The sequence below is a fragment of the Myotis yumanensis genome, unplaced genomic scaffold, assembly GCF_028538775.1.
Source record: "Myotis yumanensis isolate MYYU_CA2020_CCGP unplaced genomic scaffold, mMyoYum1.0.hap1 SCAF_10, whole genome shotgun sequence".
Classification (NCBI taxonomy): Eukaryota; Metazoa; Chordata; class Mammalia; order Chiroptera; family Vespertilionidae; genus Myotis; species Myotis yumanensis.
Genome location: NW_027223761.1, coordinates 55,175,711 through 55,198,824, shown reverse-complemented (window position 1 = coordinate 55,198,824; position 23,114 = coordinate 55,175,711). Strand labels below are relative to the sequence as shown.

Genomic DNA, 23,114 nt, shown 5'->3' with positions numbered 1-23,114 from the left:
AGTGAACAACATTGAAATGAAGTTGGGAAATCAGGGTTCCAGTTAACTTTAATTCTCCAGTACTCTGTCATTAAAATAGGGAATAAGACTAGTTTTCTAATTTAGATTTTTAAATATAAAAACTATTTAAAGAAAAAAAACTTTCATATATCACCAATATATAAACATCATATTGGACCTACTCTGGTTGACAGGGCATAGCCTCTGAGCCACAACCCTCTCCCAGCCCACCCCAATGTCCCTCTGCAGTAGGTCCTAAAGCACCTCAGCAGAACAACTGAACTATACTGCTCCTCTACAAAGAATTTTAAAATCACTGATAAGATGACCTCTAAGGTCCCTTTTAGATCTTCTTTTCTATGATTTGTACATATGACTTGAAATATTTGCTACTAGTCTTTACCAATCTTACCAACTCCTACCAAAAATTCCTACCAAAAATTCTAAATCAAAGATGTTCTAATAATATTTATTTTAAATAAATTATATAAAGAAAACTTAGGGTGACATCAATATCTAAGAGTCACACACAAGCAGAAAAGTTAAATCCTTCTCTTTAGTAAGAGTAGTGATATCCACTCTTACTAAAAGAATTATATACAAATAAGATAATATTCTTCTCCCCACACGTGGGGGAGACCAAGATGGCGGCGTAGGTAAACACCGGAGACCGCTGCCGCAAACAACCATTTCAAAAATACAACTAAAAGACTGAACGGACATCACCCAGAACCACAGGAAGGCTGGCTGAAGAGAGACTCTACAACTAGAAGGAAAGAGAACAGCAAATCGAGGCTCAGAGGCGGCGCAGTGTGGAAAATACAAAGGTACCGAGGTGCGCGCGCAAAGCGGGCTGGTGGCTGAGGGCGCGGTTGTCGTTTTCTGTCGGGAGTGAGTCTCAGACTCTGGGCTCCAGATCCGGGCGAGTCTCTAGGGACCCAGACTCAAACGGGAGAAGCGGGATTACCCGGCATCAGTTGGAACCTGAGGGCAGCTTTCTCTCCGAGGTTTGCAGCGGCTGCCGGGGTTCTGAGAAGCAGAGCCTCTGGGAACGGGACTGAGCGTGGCCATAACTGCTCCCTCCGCCCGCCCTGTTGATCCCGCCCCGCCCAAACCCTGCGCACAGCCATTTGCCGATCGCCTCAGGCAAAGGCTGGATTAGCGCCTCCCCAGAAGGCAGACGTTTTCCATACAGCTGATTCCTATAGCCAGTCGGCCTGGTGGTCAAATCCCTCTAGTGTTAACTACAACAATTAAGGCTTGGCTAGAACAAGACTGCGCACAGAGACCACAAGGGGGTGCACCAAGAAAGCATAAAAGATGCGGAGACAAAAAAACATGACAGAAATGGAGGATATGGAGCTAAGAATCGCAATTTTGAGGGCTTGCCATAAATTTGTGAAGAGCCTCACGAAAACTAATGAGACCCTCGATGCTACGATAAAGAAATTAGAAAGTAAGCATACACGGACTGAAATAAAGAATATTATACCCAATAGCAGACCAGAGGAGTACAATAATCAAACCAAAGATTCGACAAAAAACACCCAATTGGAAAAGCAAAATGAAAAAAGAATCCGAAAGTGTGAAGATAGTGTAAGGAGCCTCTGGGACAGCTTTAAGCGGTCTAATATCAGAATTATTGGAGTGCCAGAAGATGAGAGACAGCAAGATATTGAAAACCTATTTCAAGAAATAATGGCAGAAAACTTCCCCCACCTGGAGAAAGAAATGGACTTACAGGTCCAAGAAGCGCAGAGAACCCCAAACAAAAGGAATCCAAAGAGGACCACACCAAGACACATCATCATTAAAATGCCAAGAGCAAAAGACAAAGAGAAAATCTTAAAAGCAGCAAGAGAAAGAGGCTCAATTACCTACAAGGGAATACCCATACGACTGTCAGCTGATTTCTCAACAGAAACTTTGCAGGCCAGAAGGGAATGGCAAGAAATATTCAAAGTGCTGAATACCAAGAACCTACAACCAAGATTACTTTATCCAGCAAAGCTATCATTCAGAATTGAAGGTCAGATAAAGAGCTTCACAGATAAGGAAAAGCTAAAGGAGTTCATCACCGCCAAACCAGTATTATATGAAATGCTGAAAGGTATCCTTTAAGAAGAGGAAGAAGAAGAAAAAGGTAAAGATACAAATTATGAACAACAAACATGCATCTATCAACAAATGAATCTAAGAATCAAGTGAATAAATAACCTGATGTACAGAATGAACTGGTGATTATAATAGAATCAGGGACATAGAAAGGGAATGGACTGACTATTCTTGGGGGGAAAAGGGGTGTGGGAGATGCGGGAAGTGACTGGACAAAAATCATGCACCTATGGATGAACTCAGTGGGTGGGGAGTGAGGGTGGAGGGTGGGGTGGGAGCTGGAAGGAGGGGAGTTATGGGGGGAAAAAAGAGGAACAAATGTAATAATCTGAACAATAAAGATTTAATTAAAATATAAAAAAAAAAAAGATAATATTCTTAATTATAAAACCAAAATAAAAATATTTCGGTAATTTCACTGGCAGTGCCTGATAATTCATGTCCTCATTAAGTGAACTAATGTCTGATGCTATCTGTAAAAACATTTATTCCACTAATCTAATTCTGTCTCTAATACTCAATCCAGATACAGTATCAACCACTAGCTTCCATCTATCTGATAATATAATTGTTCATCTTTACCAGACATATATTATCTTGTTTACCTTTACATTTCACAACCTTCAACACTTTCACTTGGCATCTAATGGGCACTAAACAAATAGTATGAAATTACTAAACAAGATGTTCCTAGGAACACATTATAGACAGACTAGTGGCCCGGTGCACGAAATTCATGCACGGGGGAGGGTATGTTCCTCAGCCTGGCCTGCACCCTTTCCAATTTGGGACCCCTCGAAGGATGTCCTACTGCCAGTTTACAGGGATCGGGCCTAAACTGGCAGTCAGACATCCCTCTCGCAATCCAGGACTGCTGGCTCCTAACCACTCACCTGCCTGCCTGCCTGCCTGCCTGATTGCCTCTAACCACTCTGCCTGCTGGTCTGCTTGCTCCCAACTGCCCTTCCCCCCTCCCGCTGCCGGCCTGCTTGCCTCCAAATGCCCCCCCGCCAGCCTGATCACCCCAAACTGCCCCCCTGCTGGCCTGCTTGCCCCTACTTTCCCTCCCCACTGGCCTGCTCATCCCCAACTGTCCTCCTGCTGGCCTGCTCACTCCAAACTGCCCCCCCACCCGCTGTCCTGATCACCTCCAACTGACCCCCACTGATGGCCTGCTTGTCCCCAACTGACCCCCCTGCTGGTCTGCTTACCCACAATGGCCCTGCCCCCACCAGCCTGATCACCCACAACTGCCCTCCCCTCTTGGCCTCTAACCGCCTCTACCTCGGCCCCGCCACCATGGCTTTGTCCAGAAGATCTGGAAGGTCTCCCAGTCTAATTAGCATATTACCCTTTTATTAGTATAGATTAATTATTTTATAGAATGGGCATTTTATTACAGATGGTTTCCCATGGCATTTTTTCTAAAGAAGTAAAAATTACTTTAAAAAATGTTTCAGGAAGACTTTGAGAAATTTACAGTATCTGCTTTTCTTCCAAGAAAGTTGTCACTTTTATGCCAGAGTGAGAATTATTTGTATGCTTTGTATGTCAGCATTGGGCCACTGTGACTGGGGGGCACTTAGCTTGGCTTGAGAGTAATTATCTTGCTCACTGGCTGGGAGGGAGGGTGTGTGGCAGAGGAGATAAATACTCGGTTCTGGATTATTCATAGATTGCTGACTTTCTAGATTGCTTGTGCAAGCCCCTCCTTTTATTGATGTCCACCTTCTATTGACAGACATCTACCCTAGTAGAGAAATGAGATGAAACTCTCTTTCTTTTCATTGTAAAAAGCATTTGAATTCCTAAGGTGTGATAAGGCCTCCCAGCCATCCACAGTCAAGGTACACATTTTCATGGAGGATGTTCCCACTCTTGAAAAAAATCAAAACAATTTTTTTTTAATTTAAACTTTCTTCTATAACTGTTTTCTTGTTACTTAAATGCTAGTTTTTTTGAAACTACTTCCAAAGCTTTTCAAGCTGTATATGTCCTTGGAATGAATTTATAAAATAGAATTGAGCCTGGCCAGTGTGAATCAGTGGTTTAGCATCGACCTATGGACCAGGAAGTCACAGTTTGATTCCAGGTCAGACCACATGTCCGGATTGTGGGCTTGATCCCCAGTACGGGGTGTGTAGGAGGCAGCCAATCAATGATTCTCTCTCATCATTGACGTTTCTTTCTTTTTTTCTTTTTTTAAATCTATTTTATTGTTTTTTTACAGAGAGGAAGAGAGAGGGATAGAGAGTTAGAAACATCGATGAGAGAGAAACATCAATCAGCTGCCTCCTGCACGCCTCCTACTAGGGATGTGTCCGCAACCAAGGTACATGGGACCTTGTACCTTGTACCCGGAATCGAACCTGGGACCCTTCAGTCCACAGGCCAACGCTCCATCCACTGAGCCAAACCGGCCAGGGCTCATCATTGATGTTTCTATCTCTCTCCCTCTCCCTTCCTCTCTGAATCAGTAAGAATATATTTGAGAGAGAGAGAGAGAGAGAGAGAGAGAGAGAGAGAGGAGTGTATATGTTTGTAAATAACAAAACATGTATTTGATGCTCTTAGAAAGTCTTATTTTCTTTCATTAAAACTTGTGCAGTATAGGGAACTCCATAGATTCTCTTAATTTGAAGAAAGTTAGAGGGAAAGGTACTAATTCAGAGTTCCTTGGGAAAATGTGTCACATATATTTTTTTGTTTATTTTTTTAAATCAAAAACTGAAATATTTTCTATTCAGAAAATATATTTGGATCTAAATATCTTCTATAATTTAAAACCTAAAATATCAATTTAAATATTTTAAAAATGGTTGGGATGTTTGTTTGTTTTTAAATAAGTTAGGTTACTGGAGTTCTACATGTTACTGGATTGCCTGGGGTAATTTTCTGATTGGAAAATTAAGAATTATAGTCAGAGGGGAGGACATGAGAATTTTTAAAGAACATATTCAATTTACTTTAGAAGCCGAACCTCTCTTATCATGTGACTTGTTTTGTATGTTTGTTAAACTATATTATCACATAAGCATTGCTGCTATTGGGACAAACAGTGACAGTTGATTCGGGTCATTTGAATGTCCACTGTCTGTTTTAATTTGTATGTTCGTTTTGACTCTGTCATATGCTCAAACTTCAGTGGAAGTCATGAGAACCTATTATTTTTGCCTGCTCCCTCCTTTACTTTGGAAATATTCTTTTTTACTCAGAGGGACCTTAACTTTGATGTAAGGGATTGTTTCCGTTGCCAACTGTTTTCTTCCTCGCCAAGTAAGACAGTTGTGAACTCTTCGTGATGCCTTCCCCAGGGTATTTGCAGATGTGGTTGAGAAAAGTCATTTCATCCCCAACCTTTGCATCTCAGGTGCTGAGGTGCTGGGGGTGCCATGGTGATCACGGGGAAGCAGGCGAGCCGGCACCCCCAGCCCCGGGGGGTCGGGGGGAGCCAGCTGGCCTGCGCCCAGGCTCTCTCTGCCTCTGATCACCATGGCGATCGCGGGGAAGCAGGCCAGCCCGCACCCCATGCCCCGGGGAGTCCGGGGGTGCCGGCTGGCCTGCGCCCGGGCTCTCTCCCTCCGATCCACAATGCGATCACCGATCACCGGCCGCAGGCAGCCCGCACCCCCGGCCTGGGGTTATTGCCTCGCCTGCCGCCAGGCTTTCCAATGGCGATCACCTGCTAGGGGGTGGGCAAAGGCGGCTGGCAGTGCCGCCTTTGCCCGCCCCCCACCTCTTGCCTGCTGCCTGGGTTTCCGATCCCTTTCGCCTCCCAAGATTGCGCCTATGTATACAAATTAACTGCCATCTTTGTTGGCAGTTAACCGCCATCTTGGTTGGCAGTTCATTTGCATATCGCCCTGATTAGCCAATGGGACGTGTGTCGGAGGTACGGTTAATTACCATGTTTGTCTATTATTAGATAGAATATTATAGACCAGGGGTGGGCAAACTTTTTGATTTGAGGGCCACAATGGGTTCTTAAACTGGACCGGAGGGCCGGAACAAAAGCATGGATGGAGTGTTTGTGTGAACTAATATAAATTCAAAGTAAACATCATTACATAAAAGGGCACGGTCTTTTTTTTTTTTTTTTAGTTTTATTCATTTCAAACGGACTGGATCCGGCCCGCGGGCCGTAGTTTGCCCACAGCTGTTATAGACTAAAGGCCCAGTGGACAAAATTCATGCACTCGGGGAGAGGGGTGGGTCCCTCAGCCCGGCCTGCGCCCTCTCGCAGTCCAAGAGTCCTTGGGGAATGTCCGACTGATGGCTTAGGCCCGCTCCCCGCTCCTGGCCTAAGCCGTCAGTCGGACAGCCTTAGCGCTGCTGCGGAAGTGGGAGAGACTCCCGCCACTGCCCCTGCACTCACCAGCCATAAGCCCGGCTTCTGTGGGAGCACACTAACCACCAGGGGACAGCTCCTGCATTGAGCATCTGCCCTCTGGTGGTCAGTGTGCGTCATAGCAATCGGTCGTTCTGCCGTTCGGTTGATTTGCATATTAGCCTCTTATTATTTGGATAATCACAAAAGATGGTGTATTAGCAAGCACAGACTCACTCAAATGATCTGACATTTGCATAAAATTTACCAATTTACAATATATAGATATTTTTTGAAGTCAGATTTTATCCTCTCAATAGTTCTGTAGTGGTATATGATCCTCTAATCACTATGCTGTACATCTGAAACTAATATAAAATAATATTGAATGGAAACTGTAATTGAAAAAAATTTTTTTGAAAACAAAGAAAATAGTCCTCTGAAGTGTAATGCAGATACTATTATCCTCACTGTACCAATAGCCAAGAATCAGAGAAGTGGTTTCCTTAAAAATATAAAAGTTGTAAAAAAGACAAATTGGAATTAGGAGTCAGTTCACCTAACTCATTTTGTGTTCTTTCTAGTGCACTGCTTCTAAAGCAGAAAATCTTTACTAAACTGCCTTTAAGTTCTGCAATTCTGTATCCTAAAGGCTTCTATGCTCTGAGAATGAATAAAGCCTTGACATACTCTTACTATTGGGAAAAAGCAGATGATGTAGTGTGACTAGATTATGTCTTTTCTGGTCTGGAGTTTCAATTTATTATTCCCAAATAATGAAAATTATCTCCTTTCCAGCTTTATCTAAATTCCAACCAGAGCTTGTAGCCTCATGAAAGAGAGGAAGGTATCTGTGAAGGGCATGATGTGCTCATGATATAGCCAGTCGCCTCTGGTAGGTGTCCCTGGTGCAGTGTCTCCAGCCTCCTCTCCAATGTCAGTTTGGTAGGGGTAGAACATCAGAACAATAATTTGTTTAATCACATCTTTAGAGATGTTCGTATCATAAGAAACTAATAAGGTAAGTGAACGCTATTCTATTATTTAACACTTGACTATATCTAGCCTAAGTCTGACAACAAACAGGTCACTCTCTCCGCAGTAAATTTTCTCTGGAAATTAAGTTACATATTAAAATGTCACACCAACAATGATGGGAAAGGGGATGCTGCCAACTAGAACAAAAGGTGGTGTAGGCCTAAAGAGGAAGGGCTGGGGTCAAGGACAACAACTTTGCATTTCACAGGAGATTCTGATACACAAATACTCCTATTCTACTGAGAATCACTAGATTAAAAGATTGGTGAACCTCAGCTAGTCAAGTATTTCTTTAAACCACAAATAAGCTTCTTTTTTTTTTTTTTTGGTAAGAGAAAGAGATCAATCTCTTAAATTTGCATGAAATTTCAGTTGGTATGCACATAAAGTGGTACTACCTAAAAAAGTATTAAGAACCACTACTGCAGGAACTATGTATAATCAAAATACCTTTATTCCTGTGAGGAAATACTTAAATAATTAAGTTTTCTTAACATCTTAGTAGATTAAAAGGTATCCACACACTATGCAGAAATTCCAGGTATTATTACCTTTGAATAACATTCTTGTACCAAATTAGATGAATAATAATGTTTTGGGATTTTTTTTTGGGGGGGGGGGGGGACTATATATATATATATATATATATATTACTTTAGCTAACCTTCTCAAACTTCTCAGTTACACTGTTTGTAACACATTTCATAACTAAAGTTACCAGGGAGTACAGTAGAAATGGTATAACTTCTAAATTATAAATATTGCCCTAACCAATTTGGCTCAGTGGATAGAGCCTCGGCCTGTGGACTGAAGGGTCCCAGGTTTGATTCCGGTCAAGGGCATGTACCTTGGTTGTGGGCACATCCCCAGTAGGGGGTGTGCAAGAGGCAGCTGATCAATGTTTCTCTCTCATTGATGTTTCTAACTCTCTATCCCTCTCCCTTCCTCTCTGTAAAAAATCAATAAAATACATTTTTAAAAAATAAATAAATAAATATTTTTATTATATATATATATACATACATACTTATAAAAATATTTATGTGATCTACATATGAGGAGAAATTACAGATTAAAGAAAAACATAATGAACCTTCCATATCTAATCTCACATGACAAAGACTTCAAAGATGCAAAAATGAAACTTTAAGCTAGCTAACAATATACTGATTGGGGTTAGAAATGAGAACAGTTTTATATAGCATCAGCCTCTGGTGGTGCTAGAATCCTAACAAACAAACAAAAGAAGAAACAGTGAAAGTTCCTAAACATTGTAACGGTTTACTGAAGATGCTATTTAATCATCTCAGTCTTTCAAGATAAAATAGATTTTCATCTGCCAGAATGTTTTAGAAGAGTATAAAATTACTTTCTTATGGTATAAAAGCAAATAAGATAGACTTATAGTCTAGAGCAAGAGTCAGTGATCATATTAGATAATACATTAAATTTTTCAGAAGGCTAAAATATATGGTATTCTTTTATATTTATATTTACATTTGTATTTATATTTAATCCATTCATTTTGGTCATAATTACTTTAGAAATTTCATAACTACAACAGTGAAATTTAACAACTAACCCTTGAGTAAGCTTAGAATAAATAAGCAGTTTTTGATATTTTAATCCACGTCCATTTCTTGAGCACCCTGTAGTTTTAATTTACCTAAACTAGTACTAAAAATCAAAGCAAATCCCAAAGCAATTCCACAAAACAAAATCCATAGAACAACTTCTTTCTGAACCACAAACAAAGCACTTCCTAGAAAAAGAAAGAGAAGACTAGTTCTTAACAGCCCACCTAGAGATAAACTAGATGTTACCAATGCTTCCTGCTGAGTTACTATGATCACAGTTCATTGTGGCACAAATTTTTTAAGCAACCCTGGAAACAACTTCAAAGCTTCTCAGAACCCCACCGTGATGTGATTAAGATTTAAGTAAGCTGCACCCTTACAAAGTGTCAAGAACTAGCTGGCAAAGCATGCTTAATTCTATAAAGGGAGAGAGGGAGACTGGAAAAAATGGATGGATGGATGGACAGACGGATGGATGGATGGGGAGGAAATAAGTTAAACCAATATAGATGAAGATATATTTATGAATATATATATATATCCGCCATACGTACATGTGTATATATGTGTGTATAATCATATTGTATGTTCTTACTTCATTATTTTTTAAAAAACAAATTATACAATTGAGTCCAAAATGTATAATCTCAGTAATGATTTCACTATTAAATAAAATCTTTAGAGATTTAAAAATTAGAACTATTGCTGCTAATTGGAAAATAATGCTAACCCCTCACATAACATTTCTTCCACTCTTTCACATACACTGAGTGGCCAGATTATTATGACCACCCCATCAGTACTTCGTTGGGCCACGTTTGCCTTCAATACTGCGGCGATTCTTCTTGGCATTGACTCCACAAGATGTTGAAAGGTGATGCAAGGAATCTGACACCATGCCTGATGAATAGCACTGTTCAGTTCTGTGAGATTTGATGATTGTGGAACCAGCTGCCTGATGGCTCTTTTAACTTCGTCCCACAAATGCTCAATTGGATTGAGATCTGGTGATTGTGGAGGCCACCTAAGCAAGGTAAAGTCTCCCTCATGTTCTTGAAACCACTCCTGCACAATACGAGCACCGTGGCATGGCGCATTGTCTTGTTGGAAGAAGCCATCTCCATTGGGATCACCATCAACATGATAGGATGAACTTGATCAGCAACGATACTTAGGTATGTTGTGTTATTCAGACGTTGTTCCACATGAATTAAAGGGCCCAAATCATGCCAGGAAAACATGCCCCAAACCATAACACTGCCCCCACCAGCTTGAAGGGTTATACTCATGCATGTGGGGTGCATGCTTTAAGCCGTTTCCGCCAAATTCTCACTCTGCCATCTGCATGATGCAACTGGAAACGTGATTCATCGGACCACATGACTTTTTTCCAATGCTCGACTGTCCAATCCTTGTGTTCCTGTGCGAATTGGAGACGTTTTATCTTGATAACTGCAGACAGCAAAGGTGTTCGAACAGGCCTTCGGCTTCCATATCCCATACGATGCAATGTACAGCTAATTTGCCTACAAACGTCAGGTGGTCATAATAATCTGGTCACTCAATGTATATTACTAATATTTATTTTAAAAGAGACAGAATGTTTCAATTGACAACTAACTCCTTAAATGTTGTTGTTTCCCAACTTCTAACCTCAGACCTCGTATTCTGGGCTTTCGTACTGTGATCTTCTCTCATAGCTTCAATGACCACTTATAAGAAAAAAACTCCCCAATTTCATTTTTATAACTACCATGCTTCTCCTGAATCTACACTCACATTTCAAGCTGCCTCCTGGCTATCCGCACCAACATATCATTGATTTTCCTTGTGAATTCTCTAATAATTATAAACTTCTTTTCCCTAAAGTAAAAACTATAATATTAATATGCTTCCTTTTAGGCACTAGCTATAATAATTTTAAAATATAAATAATTTCAACCTTTATAAATTAGTTATAATCTATTAAAGGATATTGATGCTTAATTTATTAAAATATTTAAATGTTGTGATAAGTAAAAAATAATTTTTCAAGACCAAAAAAAAGTCTAAGTTAACTTTTACACAATTCCAGATAAACACAGACCAGACTTCCTTAAAATAGAGCAAAAAGACTTGCTTTGTTATGTTTTAAGGTTAATCCCAAAAACATTTTTAAAATCTGCTTTATAAAAAGAGTCACTAGCTTCTCAACAATACTAAAAAACTAAAATTTAAAGTTTTAATTAGACCCCAAACTAGGATTTGTGGTTGATACATACATATACATATAAAACTCTCAATGAAAGAACTAAAGAACTATTTCCAGGCATTTATTGCATTACCTAATAAACAGAAGTAAATCAACATATATCACAGAGTTCAACTATGTAACAATCACATTAAGGTAAGGGTCAATTTTTCTTCAGCAACCAAGGTATAGTACTTACAGAGAAGCTAGACTTAAATTTTTTAATAAGTTTTTGAAACAGTAAAACCACTCCAATTAATATTTAAAACAGGTTTATAAATTTTTGTGAATACTTAGTATCTACAAACAAAACACTAGGGCAGTAGCTCACTTAAAGGTAATAAAAGCAGAAAGCTTTTTTTTTTTTAAATAAAGTTCCCTATCAAAAGTAAAAAAAAATAATAGAACATAAATTAGTAACCAAAATCCAAGTAATCACATCAGTTACAAGAAACCTCCTTATGCCTTAAGAAGTTATAGTTTTTGCCCAGTCAGTGTGGCTCAGTGGTTGAGAGTCGACCTATGAACCAGGAGGTCATGGTTTGATTCCCAGTCAGGACACATGCCCAGGTTTTGGGCTCAGTCCCCAGAAGGGGGCGTGCAGGAGGCAGCTGATCAATGACTCTCTCATCATTGATGTTTCTATCTCTACCTCTCTCCCTTCTTCTCTGAAATCAATAAAAATATATATTTTTAAAAAGAAGTTATAGCTTTTAATATCAATAGCACAATTTTACTTTGGTGTTATAGTTAAACAAATTCTGTTCTTCACTGAAATGTTTAATTACTTTAAACTAAAATTACAAAAATAAGACCTAAGTATGAGTAACATATTTTTAAATCATATTTCCAAAACCAATATTCACATTTTTAAATTGATCAGGAACCACCAGAATAACTGTCATTACTCATGAGCAAAAAAACAGTAAGAATACTTAACACTTAACATAACACCGTGTGTCAAGCACCGTTCTAGGCACTTTTACCTATATTCACTTATTTAATTCTCTGGATAACTATCTGAGTAAATTATCACTATCCATTTTTCAGGTAAGGAATAAGCCACAGAAGTCACATAATAGATGGCAGAGCTAGCTAAGCTGTAAATAGAACAGCTCCAGAATCCACACATATTTTATTTATTTTTTACAGAGAGGAAGGGAGAGGGATACAGAATTAGAAACATCGATGAAAGAGAAACATCAATCAGCTGCCTCCTGCACACCCCGTACTGGGGATGTGCCCGCAACCAAGGTACATGCCCTTGACCGGAATAGAACCCGGGACTCCTCAGTCCACAGGCCGATGCTCCATCCACTGAGTCAAACCAGTTAGGGCATGGAAAAAATTTTTAATTACAATTTGTGCATGCCATGTTTTAGTTAGGTACACCAAAGAATTCTCTAATTTTTTAGTAAATAAAGACTAATTGGTATTATTGCTCTATAATGTTAATCTTTATATTTTTAGGCTTAATAAACATAAATAATGACAGTATAAAATTAAATTTGCCATAATATATCTGCAAGATTGAAAAAGATATGTGGAAATATTTCTCGTACCTGGACTACAATAAACGATAAGCAACTAGAAAAAAAAATTCTAGTTGACATGGGGGACAGTAAATCAGTTCAATTAAATATATAGATATGTAAAAGTTTACCTGCTTTTTCTTTCAATTAGAATGGCCATATAAGATGCTGGCAAAGCGGCACCAAAACCGGGACTCCATGAGTAGAATTTTCCAAGTATCCTCCTGAAATTCAAATTTGGAATGTTCATATGAAATTTCTGGTTTGTCATTTCAGTTATTACAAATAGAAGCTCCCCTTCTCAGTTCACACTCTATCAAAATGTCCACAGCACCTCCAACTCAACATATCCAAAGATAAACTCATGATCTCTCTCTCCTTCCTCATGAACTTGTTCTCTCTCCCCTATTTTCCTAGGTTACTGGCAACAACTACCTACCCACGCATATGTGACAGTTGGAGACATCCTTGGCTTCTCCTTCTCCCTTACCTCATACATTAAAAATCATTTCATATGCAATTATCCTCTCAAATTCCTCTCCAACCTACTGCCCCTAGTCTTAGATAAGACCCTCACCATCTCTCACCAGACGACAATAGCAAACTAACATATCTCTTCCTCTAATAATTTAGCCAATCATATTCATTTAGAGATTCCTGGATCCAACACCACTCATTATGCAAACCCTCTGTGTTCTCAACTTCCTTATCTATCAAATGAGAAAAATATTACTGATCTCATATTGTTATGAGGACTACATGAAATATTTCCTAGCACCATACACAGCATATAGAAAATACAAAGAAAATATTAACTGTTATTACAATAATTACTATCATTTTTTACACATAATATTCAACAAATGTCTCTCCCTCTTTGCTTCTATTACCCTTGATAACTCTTTCTTACAGCACTTACTAAAAAAATGTTTCCTACTTTTAGTTATATGTTTATATAATTTTTCACTTACTAGAATATGTCCCTTGAAAGTAAGACTCTGCATAGTGTCTCACACATTATATAAAACCATTAGATGCTTAGATTTTTAAAGAGAAAAAAAAATGGAGATGTTGGAAAGACTTTTTTTTTCCTTTCAAAGACAGTATGTTCCTGAGATATACACAGATAAGGCTAAGAATAAAGATGAAATGATCTTTTGAAATGAAACTTAGCTTTAAAGAATTAGAAAACCTACTAAGCATATATAACATGGATATTTCCGAAACGGACATCAGAAACCTTCTGCCTGAGAAAATTATTAGTAGTCCCCCATCCAATATAAAATCCACAAGGAACTTAAGAAGTTACTGAATGTAAAAATTAAAGAAAAATAACTCAATGAGTCAATTACTGGAGAAATACTGATGTTACCTTATTATAAGTAGTTTACGTTTCTACAACTTAACCAAACAAGTTCATGGAACCTAAAGAAATATGCTGCAATAGCAATTTATTATTACTGTAATTTTTTAAAAACCTAGTTATCTTATAACTTTATTTTTAGAGTTTTAACAAATGTTAGAAACTTTCCAGAGACCACCTGATAAAGAGTTTCTTACACAGATTTCCAGGTCAATTTAAAGACATGACGTACTCACAATAGTATAAACCTTATCAATTATTTTATGCATAATCTGAACATCTATAAATATTAATGTTTTAAGGGAAATATCTCTAAAAGACATTTGGAAATATTTTTACTTTCTGCTAACATCCCTGCAGAACTTTGAACGACATTAAATTGGATCACACTAATATGAGGGCAATATAAAGTTAGTATTTTCAACTTCACAGATTAAAAACACACTAATTTGGGTTTTCAATATTCAGTGGGGGGAAAGATAAAAAGTAAATATTTAATAAATATGTTAGGCATATCACAGGACTAAAAACTAAATTCCAACTACATCTACATTGTTTGAAGCATGTCTGCAAGTAATGTGCATAAGATTGAATCAGGACCAAAAGTTTCATCAGTAGGATATGCCAGAAGTTAACTTACTATTTTATATTTAAACACGGACAGTTTATAGTCCTTTTGAAGTTGTTCACTGCATGTTGACTTAAACCTATATCATGGACAACTGCTTTGAATTCATCATTTATGAAATTGAAAAGTTAAGAAATCCTCATCAACAACTTGGTAAACACAGTAGCCCTCAGAAAATGTGTGATAAAGTAAAATACTTTTGCTATTTAATCACAGCAATAATTTGAAGTTTATGTTACATCTTTAGACCAAGAGGCCCACAACTCCCAGTTTTACAAGCTTTCCTTGGGATAAATAAATGTCACTTCAGAAAGAGAAAAAAATATACAAGCAGTGACCTGCACAACATTTATATAAACATCTGTTCGTTTCCGTTTCAACACAGGAATTTGTATTAACCTCCAGTAGCGATTATGAGTACCAACCTTAAAATGCAAAAGAAGGCCATATACAAGGCCCCATTAGCAGTCAGAAATGAAGCAGATTGCAGGATCTCAGGGAGTAGTCTGTGTAAATAATAGTCTAATTTTCGTTTCCGGAGAATTGCTGCAATCTGAAAAGAGAAAGTTTTTCTTTAATCCAACCAACTTTTCCACTTAAATTAGATGGAAGCTACTAAATAACAGCATATATTTTTAAATTAAAGTAAAAACTGGTATTTTACTGGCACCTCTATAAAAATATAATTTCAAGAACAGAAAACACTTTAGTTTATTGAAGGTATAATGGGTAAAAAATACACAAAGAAATTATGACATGGGTCATATAATGAGTAACCACCAAATGTTGAGGTAAATACTTATGATGCCTTAAAAAACAGTTTTAGCCCTGGCCAGTGTTGCTTAGTGGTAGAATGTCAGCCAGCCTACCTAAGGATCATGGTTCAATTCCTAGTCAAGGGCATGTAGCTGGGTTGCAGGTCCATCCCTCAGACGGTCAGGGTGTTAGTGGGAAGAACCAATCGATGTGCCTCTCTCACATCAATGTTTCTCTCTGTCTCAACTCCCTCCCTTTCATTCTCAATGGAGCCTGTTGCTCAGTGATTGAGTATCAACCAATGAACCAGGAAGTTAGGTTTCAATTCTGGTCAGGGTGCCCCAGTTGTGGGACAGATCCCCGGGGGGTTTGCAGGAGGCAGTTCATCGATGATGCTCTCTCATCATTGATATTTCTCTCTCTCCCTCTCCCTTCCTCCCTCTGAAATCAATAAAGATATATTTTTAAAGTAAAAAAAATATAAATGGAAAAATATCAAGTGAGGATTAATAAGAAAAAAGTTTTAAACGAAAAACAGAATATAGCCCGGCCGGTGTGGCTCTGTGGTTGAGCGTCGACCTATGAACCAAGAGGTCACAGTTCGATTCCCAGTCAGGGCACATGCCCAGGTTGTGGGCTTGATCCCCAGTAGGGGGCATGCAGGAAGCAGCCAATCCATGATTCTCTTTCATCATTGGTATTTCTATCTCTCTCTCCCTCTCTCTTCCTCTCTCTGAATTCAATAAAATAAAAGTATATTTAAAAAGAAAATTAAATATATTTTAAGGGGGAAAAATAAAGTTAACTCAAATTGAAGTTGAATGCTAAAATAAAAATACATTACAGATCTTATCAGCCTGGATATTAGAGAAACTCAAGGACAGAAACCAGAGAAATTCATTCAGTTATTCAAAGATGGTTATTGTCTGACAAAACCCATGCTAGATATTTTTTTAAAAAGTATGAAAAGTAAAATAAAATGAAAGATTTTGGTCTACCGAAGGCATTAAAGAAAAAAAATGACCTGGAAAATAAATACATATTAAGAATCTAGCATAATATATGTTGGTATATACTACAAAACAGAAACGGGCACAAGTTCCTGAACAGAGGATTGCAGAAGTTTCACAGAAATTATTTTTTTTAAGAATAACACTTTTATTTTTTATCTTTTATTGTTGAAAGTAGTACATACATTTCCTTTTTTCCCCCATTGACCTCTTCTAGCCCGTCCCCACCCCCTACACCAGGTCTTCCCCACTGTGTCCATGGGTTATGCCTACAAGTTCTTTAGTTGATCTCTTCCCATCCATCCACCTTCCCCTGTTTTCCCTCTGAGATTTGACAGTCTGTTCCATGCTTCTATGTCTCTGGATCTATTTTGTTTATCAATTTGTTTTGTTCATTACAATCCACATATGAGTGGGATCATGAGATACTTATTTTTCTCTGACTGGCTTATTTCACTTAGCATAATAGTCTCCAGGTCCATCCATGCTGTTGCAAATGGTAAGAGTTCTTTCTTTTTAACAGCTGCGTAGTAGTCCATTATGTAAATGTACCATTGTTTTTTAATCCACTCATGTGCTGATGGGCACTTGGGTTGTTTCCAAATCTTAGCTATTGTAAATTGTGCTGCTATGAACATAGGGGTGCATATGTCCTTTCTGATTGATGTTTCTGATTTCTTGGGATATATTCCTAGAATTGGGATCACTGGGTCAAATGGGAGTTCCATTTTTAATTTTTTGAGGAAACTCCATACTGTTCTCCACAGTAGCTGCGCCAGTCTGCATTCCCACCAGCAGTGTACTAGGGTTTCCTTTTCTCCACATCCTCACCAACACTTGTCATTTGTTGATGACAGCCATTCTGACAGATGTGGGTTATACCTCATTGTCATTTTAATTTGCATCTCTCAGATAATTAGTGACTTTGAGTATTTTTTTCATATGGCTCTTGGCCTTCTGTATGTCCACTTTGGAGAAATGTCTATTTAGGTCCTTTCTCCATTTTTTAATTGGACTGTTTGTTTTCCGTTTATTAAGTTGTATGAGTTCCCTATATATTTTGAAAATTAACCCCTTATTGGATGTATCATTGGCAAATATATTCACCCATGCAGTGGGCTCTCTTTTCATTTTGTTGATGGTTTCTTTTACTGTGCAGAAGCTTTTTATTTTGATGTAGTCTCATTTATTTTCTCCTTCATTTCCTTTGCCCTAGGAAATATATCGGTAGACATATTGCTATGAGAAATGTCTGAGATTTTGTTGCCTATGGTTTCTTCTAAGATTTTTATGGTTTCACAACTTACATTTAAGTCTTTTATCCATTTTCAGTTTATTCTTGTGTGTGGTGTAAGTTGGTGGTCTAGTTTCATTTTTGTGTGTGTACCTATCCAATTTTCCCAACACCATTTATTATATGTCTTTATTCCATTGTATGCTCCTGCCTCCTTTGTCAAATATTAATTGAGCATAATGATGTGGTTCAAAATCTGGGGTTTCTGTTCTGTTCCATGGATCTATATGCCTGTTCTTGTTCCAGGACCAGGCTGTTTTGAGAACAGTGGCTTTGTAGTATAGCTTGATATCTGGTATTGTGATTCCTCCAACTTTGTTCTTCTTTCTCAAGATTGTTACAGCTATTGGTGGTCTTTTTTGGTTCCATATAAATTTTTGGAGTGTTTGCTCTATATCTGTGAAATATGCCATTGGTATTTTAGTAGGGATTGCATGAATCTATAGCTTGTTTTGGGTAGTATGGACATTTTAATGATGTTGATTCTACCAATCCATGAACATGGTATATTCTTCCTTGTTTATATCCTCCTCTACTAGTATATCTGTTTTCAAAGTCCTTTAGTTTTCAGAGTACAGGTCTTTTACCTCCTTGGGTAAGTTTATTCCTAAGTATCTTAATTTTTTGTTGCAATGGTAAGTGGAATTTTTCTTTTTAGTTTCTCTTTCTGAGAGTTCATTATCTATAATAATAAAAGCATAATATGCAAATAGACCAAACAGCAGAACGAGTCTAGACGACCTTCCAGATGACCATGCTATGACATGCATTAGCACCAGGCCAGCCAAGGCGGGTGTGATATGATTGGTCGGGGAGCCCCACCATCACCCTACATTGCCCTGCAGAGGGAGGCCCAGGCCATGCTCTGCAGGGCAATTAATGGCAGGGCTCCACCAGCCAGCCAGTGGGGCAATCGATTAGAGAGGAGGAGGGGCTCTGTGATTGATCACCCCAAAAAGGGAAGCCCAGGCCACCAGCCAGCAACGCTGTGGCGGGTGTGCGGGGCTGGCCAGCGATCACCCTGCAGAGGGAGGCCCAGGCCAGTCAAGTGATCGCACCCCACGCCTGTCACCTAGGAGAGGGAGGCGATCAGTGGTGGAGGAGAGGGGGGTAGCGCTGCACAGATGGCAAACAGTGGCAGCAGCAGGGGTGGGGTCAGTTGCCGGCAGCCAGGGGAAGGAAAGCCCCAATAGGCCCTGATCTCCAGCCAGACCTAGGGACACTACCTGAGGGGTCCTGGATTGCAAGAGGGCGCAGGCTGGGCTGAGGGACACCCTCCCACACACACACACAAGAATTTCGTGCACTGGGCCTCTAGTTGGTGTATAAAAATGTTATAGTTTTCTGGGTGTTAATTTTGTATCCTGCCAAATTCATTTATTAAATCTAGTAGTTTTTTGATGAAGTCTTTAGGGTTTTCTATGTACAATATCATGTCATCTGTGAATAATGACAGTTTTTCCTCCTTTCTAATTTGTATCTCTTTTATTTTTTCTACTTGTCTGACCACTATGGCTAGGACTTCCAGTACTATGTTAAACAAGAGTGGTTCTTAGGAGAAATAGTTTTAGGTTTTGCCCATTGAGTATGATGTTGGCTGTAGGTTTGTCATATATGGCTTTTATTATGTTGAGGTATGATCCCTCTAATCCCACTTTACTGAGAGTAAAAAGGGTGTTGGATTTTGTTGAATGCTTTTTCTGCATCAATGGATATCATCATGTGATTTTTGTCTTGCAATCTGTTTATGTGATTGCATTTACTGATTTGCGAATATTGTACCAGCCTTGCATCCCCAGAATAAATCCCACTTGGTCATGGTGTATGATCTTTTTAATGTATTTCTGGGTCCAATTTGCTAATATTTTGTTGAGGATTTTAGCATTCATGTTCATCAGGGATATTATCCTCACAAAAATATTTTATAAAGATTATCAACCTTTGAGTCTTCATTGACTTATCTTTTAAATTGAGATTGAAAACATATTTGTGTTTAAACATTTTTGTATGTGAACTTTGAATTTAAAAGAAAGGTTTCTAGCCCTAGCCGGTTTGGCTCGGTGGATAGAGCGTCGGCCTGCGGACTGAAGGGTCCCAGGTTCGATTCCAGTCAAGGGCATGTACCTTGGTTACGGGAACATCCGCAGTAGGAGGCATGTAGGAGGCAGCTGATCGGTGTTTCTCTCTCATCGATGTTTCTAACTCTCTATCTCTCTTTCCCTTTCTCTCTGTAAAAAATCAATAAAATATATTTAAAAAAAAAAAAAGAAAGGTTTCTAAATTAAAACAAAACAATTTAATGTTATAAGAAGTAAAAATCTTATCAATCATAACATATGATAAGAAATGGGTAGAGGAATTGAAGAAGGATTAAATGTTAGCAATGTAATACAAAGAGCCTTGGAAGTTTAGCAAAGAGTGACTGTAGGCATTAGTGCACTGAGAAGGGAATACAAGCTAAATTGGAAAAATAGTGGAATTCTTACAGGTCACCATGAATGAATACTTATCCATCATGATGAAATAGTAGTATCAAAGGAACAAACATTTAAAAGACATAATTGGGGAATGAGGAATAGAGTATAGAAAAAAGCAAGACTGACTTGAGAGAAGACTAGAGAACTCTCTATTCACTCTCCCCTAAGTCTAGAGATAACACTTTCCCTAAGGTCAGTATGACCAACCAATCCAATAACCTCTTGAGTTATTTCCTTACTCTATCCCCAATTTTATGCAATTAAATTGTTACTAAGAATTATGCCATACACGGGAAAAATAATGATGAATAAAATCTAACCCTTTCCTTCAAGGAATATAAAATCATAAACAATAATCTACAATATGGCAGTGTGGTAAATGCTAAGTTAAGAGGAAGAAGAAACTGCTATAGAAACACATTTAGAGAATGATTAAAGGAGATGGGACTGGGCAGATGATGATGTATGGAAGATGTCACTAAACCTTCTAAGATGAATCTTGACAAACAGGTAGAATTTTGACAGAAGAGTATAGTTTCTATGGCTTCTATGACAGTGCATTTTTTTCATTCTCCCATTATATCTCAAAATGCTATTTCCTTGTTAAGAGTCTTCCTCAGATCTCTACTCATTCTACATATGCTCTCTCTTGCAGGATCATCTATTATTTCAAAAAGCAGGAATTCCTATTTTAACTCCAACCTCTCTCCTAAATTCTTACCCCATATTTTAAATGTCTTTGGCATGTCAATAAGAATGTGCCATAGGCATAAAAAAAAAAAAAAAAAAAAAAAAACCAGCATGTCCAAAGTAGAACTTGTTATATTTCCCAAAAATGCTTTTATTACTGGGTTTTCTACCTCCAGTAATAGCATCACATTCACCCAATTACTTAGGGAAAAAAACATTGGTGGTGTTTTTAATCCTCACCCAAGGATGTTTTTATTGTTTTTATTGTTTTTATTTTTTTATTTTTTTTGAGAGAGAGGAAGGGAAAGAAAAACATTGATGTGAGAGGGAAACCTCAATAAGTTGCCAGCCATACATGCCTCGACTGGGGATTGAACCCACAACTTAGATATGTGCCCTGACCGGGAATGGAACCTGCAACCTTTTGGTGTAGGGAACAATGCTCCAACCAACTGAGCCACCTGGTCAGGATACCCATTGTTTTGATTACTGTAGCCTTGTAGTATAATATGAAGTCAGGGAGTGTGATACCTACAACTTTGTTCTTTTTTCTCAGTATTGCTTTAGCTATTTGGAGAACTCTGTGGTTCCCCACCAATTTGATAATTTTTTTGGTCCTATTTCTTTGAAAAATACCATTGGGATTGTGATGGGGATTGCATTAAATTTGTATATTGCTTTGGGTAACATAAACATTTTTAACTATGCTAATTCTTTCAATCCATGAACACAGAATACCTTTCCATTTTTTGTATCTTCTTCCATTTCTTTTAATATCTTTCCATTTCTTTGTGCCTTCTTTAATTTCATTCAATAATGTCTTCTATTTATCAGTGTATAGGTCCTTCACATCCTTTGTTGTTTCTTCCTGGGTATTTTGTTGTTGCTGTTGCAATTGCAAATGGAGTTGTTTTTGTTTGTTTTTTGTTTTTTTTTCATTTCTTTTTCTGAAATTTCATTTTTAGTATATAGAAACCCAATATATTTTTGTACATTGATTTTATACCCTGCAACCTTACTGTATGTGCTTATTGTAATAGCAATTAGAAACAATAAGGCTTCGTGGAACCTTTAAGGTTTTCTGTATAAAGAATCATGCCATCTGCAAAAAGTGATAATTTTACTTCTTCATTACCAACCTGGATGCCTTTTATTTCTTTCTCTTGCCTGATTGCTCTGGGTAGGACATCTTGTACTACGTTGAATAGTAGTGGTAAGAGTGGGTATCCTTGTCTTCTCCCAGATCTCAGAGGAAAAGCTTTCCGTTCTCACCACTGAGTATGATATTAGCTGAGGATCTGTCATATCTGGTCTTTATTATGTTGAGGTACTTTCCTTTTATACCCATTTTATTGAATGTTTTCATCATAAAAGGATGTTGTATATTGTCAGGTGCTTTTCTGCATATATTGATAGAAGCATATGTTTTTTATCATTTATATTGTTAATGTGGTATATTGCATTGATCGATTTGTGTATTTGAACCATTCTTGCACCCCTGGAATAAACCCCACTTGATTGTGATGTGTTCTCATTTTAATGTACTGCATTCAATTTGCTAGTATTTTGTTTAGGCTTTTTGCACCTATATTCATCAGATATTGGTGTGTGTGTGTGTGTGTGTGTGTGTGTGTTATTCTTGCCAAGTTTTGATATCAGAGTAATGTTGACTTCATAAAATGAGTTAGAAAATATAGATTGTCATCTGTTTATAGATGAGGACACTGAGTCATACTATAAATTTGAGAGCAAAAAAAGTCTCAGATCTTATAACTTATGTCCAATGCACTACACCATGCTGTCTCATGGTATACAACCAGATTATTAAAAACAACCCCCCCCCCCAAAAGAAAACAACAAACTAAAAACCTAGGGCAACTCTGTTAATATTATATACCAGAGAACACAAGAAAATCTTCAAAAGTTTTCTTTAGCTACTTACTATGAAGCCTCCCTATAATGAAAATCATGCAATTAAGTTTTAGTGATGACCATCAAAATAAGCCTTATAGTATTCTTACTCTCTAAAAGGAGCCACTTTCAAACTGATATGGCATTTAACACAGACTTTAAAGAT

General features: G+C 38.0%; 1 protein-coding gene across 1 annotated transcript in view; it reads right to left on the bottom strand.

The window, feature by feature from the left end:
• The window catches only part of TMEM135 (transmembrane protein 135), a 222,712-nt gene that overhangs the window by 184,742 nt on the left and 14,856 nt on the right, over positions 1 to 23,114 (bottom strand). Inside the window, exons 2-3 of the mRNA XM_070425819.1 lie at positions 15,236 to 15,363; positions 12,951 to 13,043 (exon numbers count right to left, since the gene is read on the bottom strand). Of these exons, the coding sequence (XP_070281920.1) occupies positions 12,951 to 13,043; positions 15,236 to 15,363 (221 nt within the window). The remainder of the gene's footprint in view (positions 1 to 12,950; positions 13,044 to 15,235; positions 15,364 to 23,114) is intronic.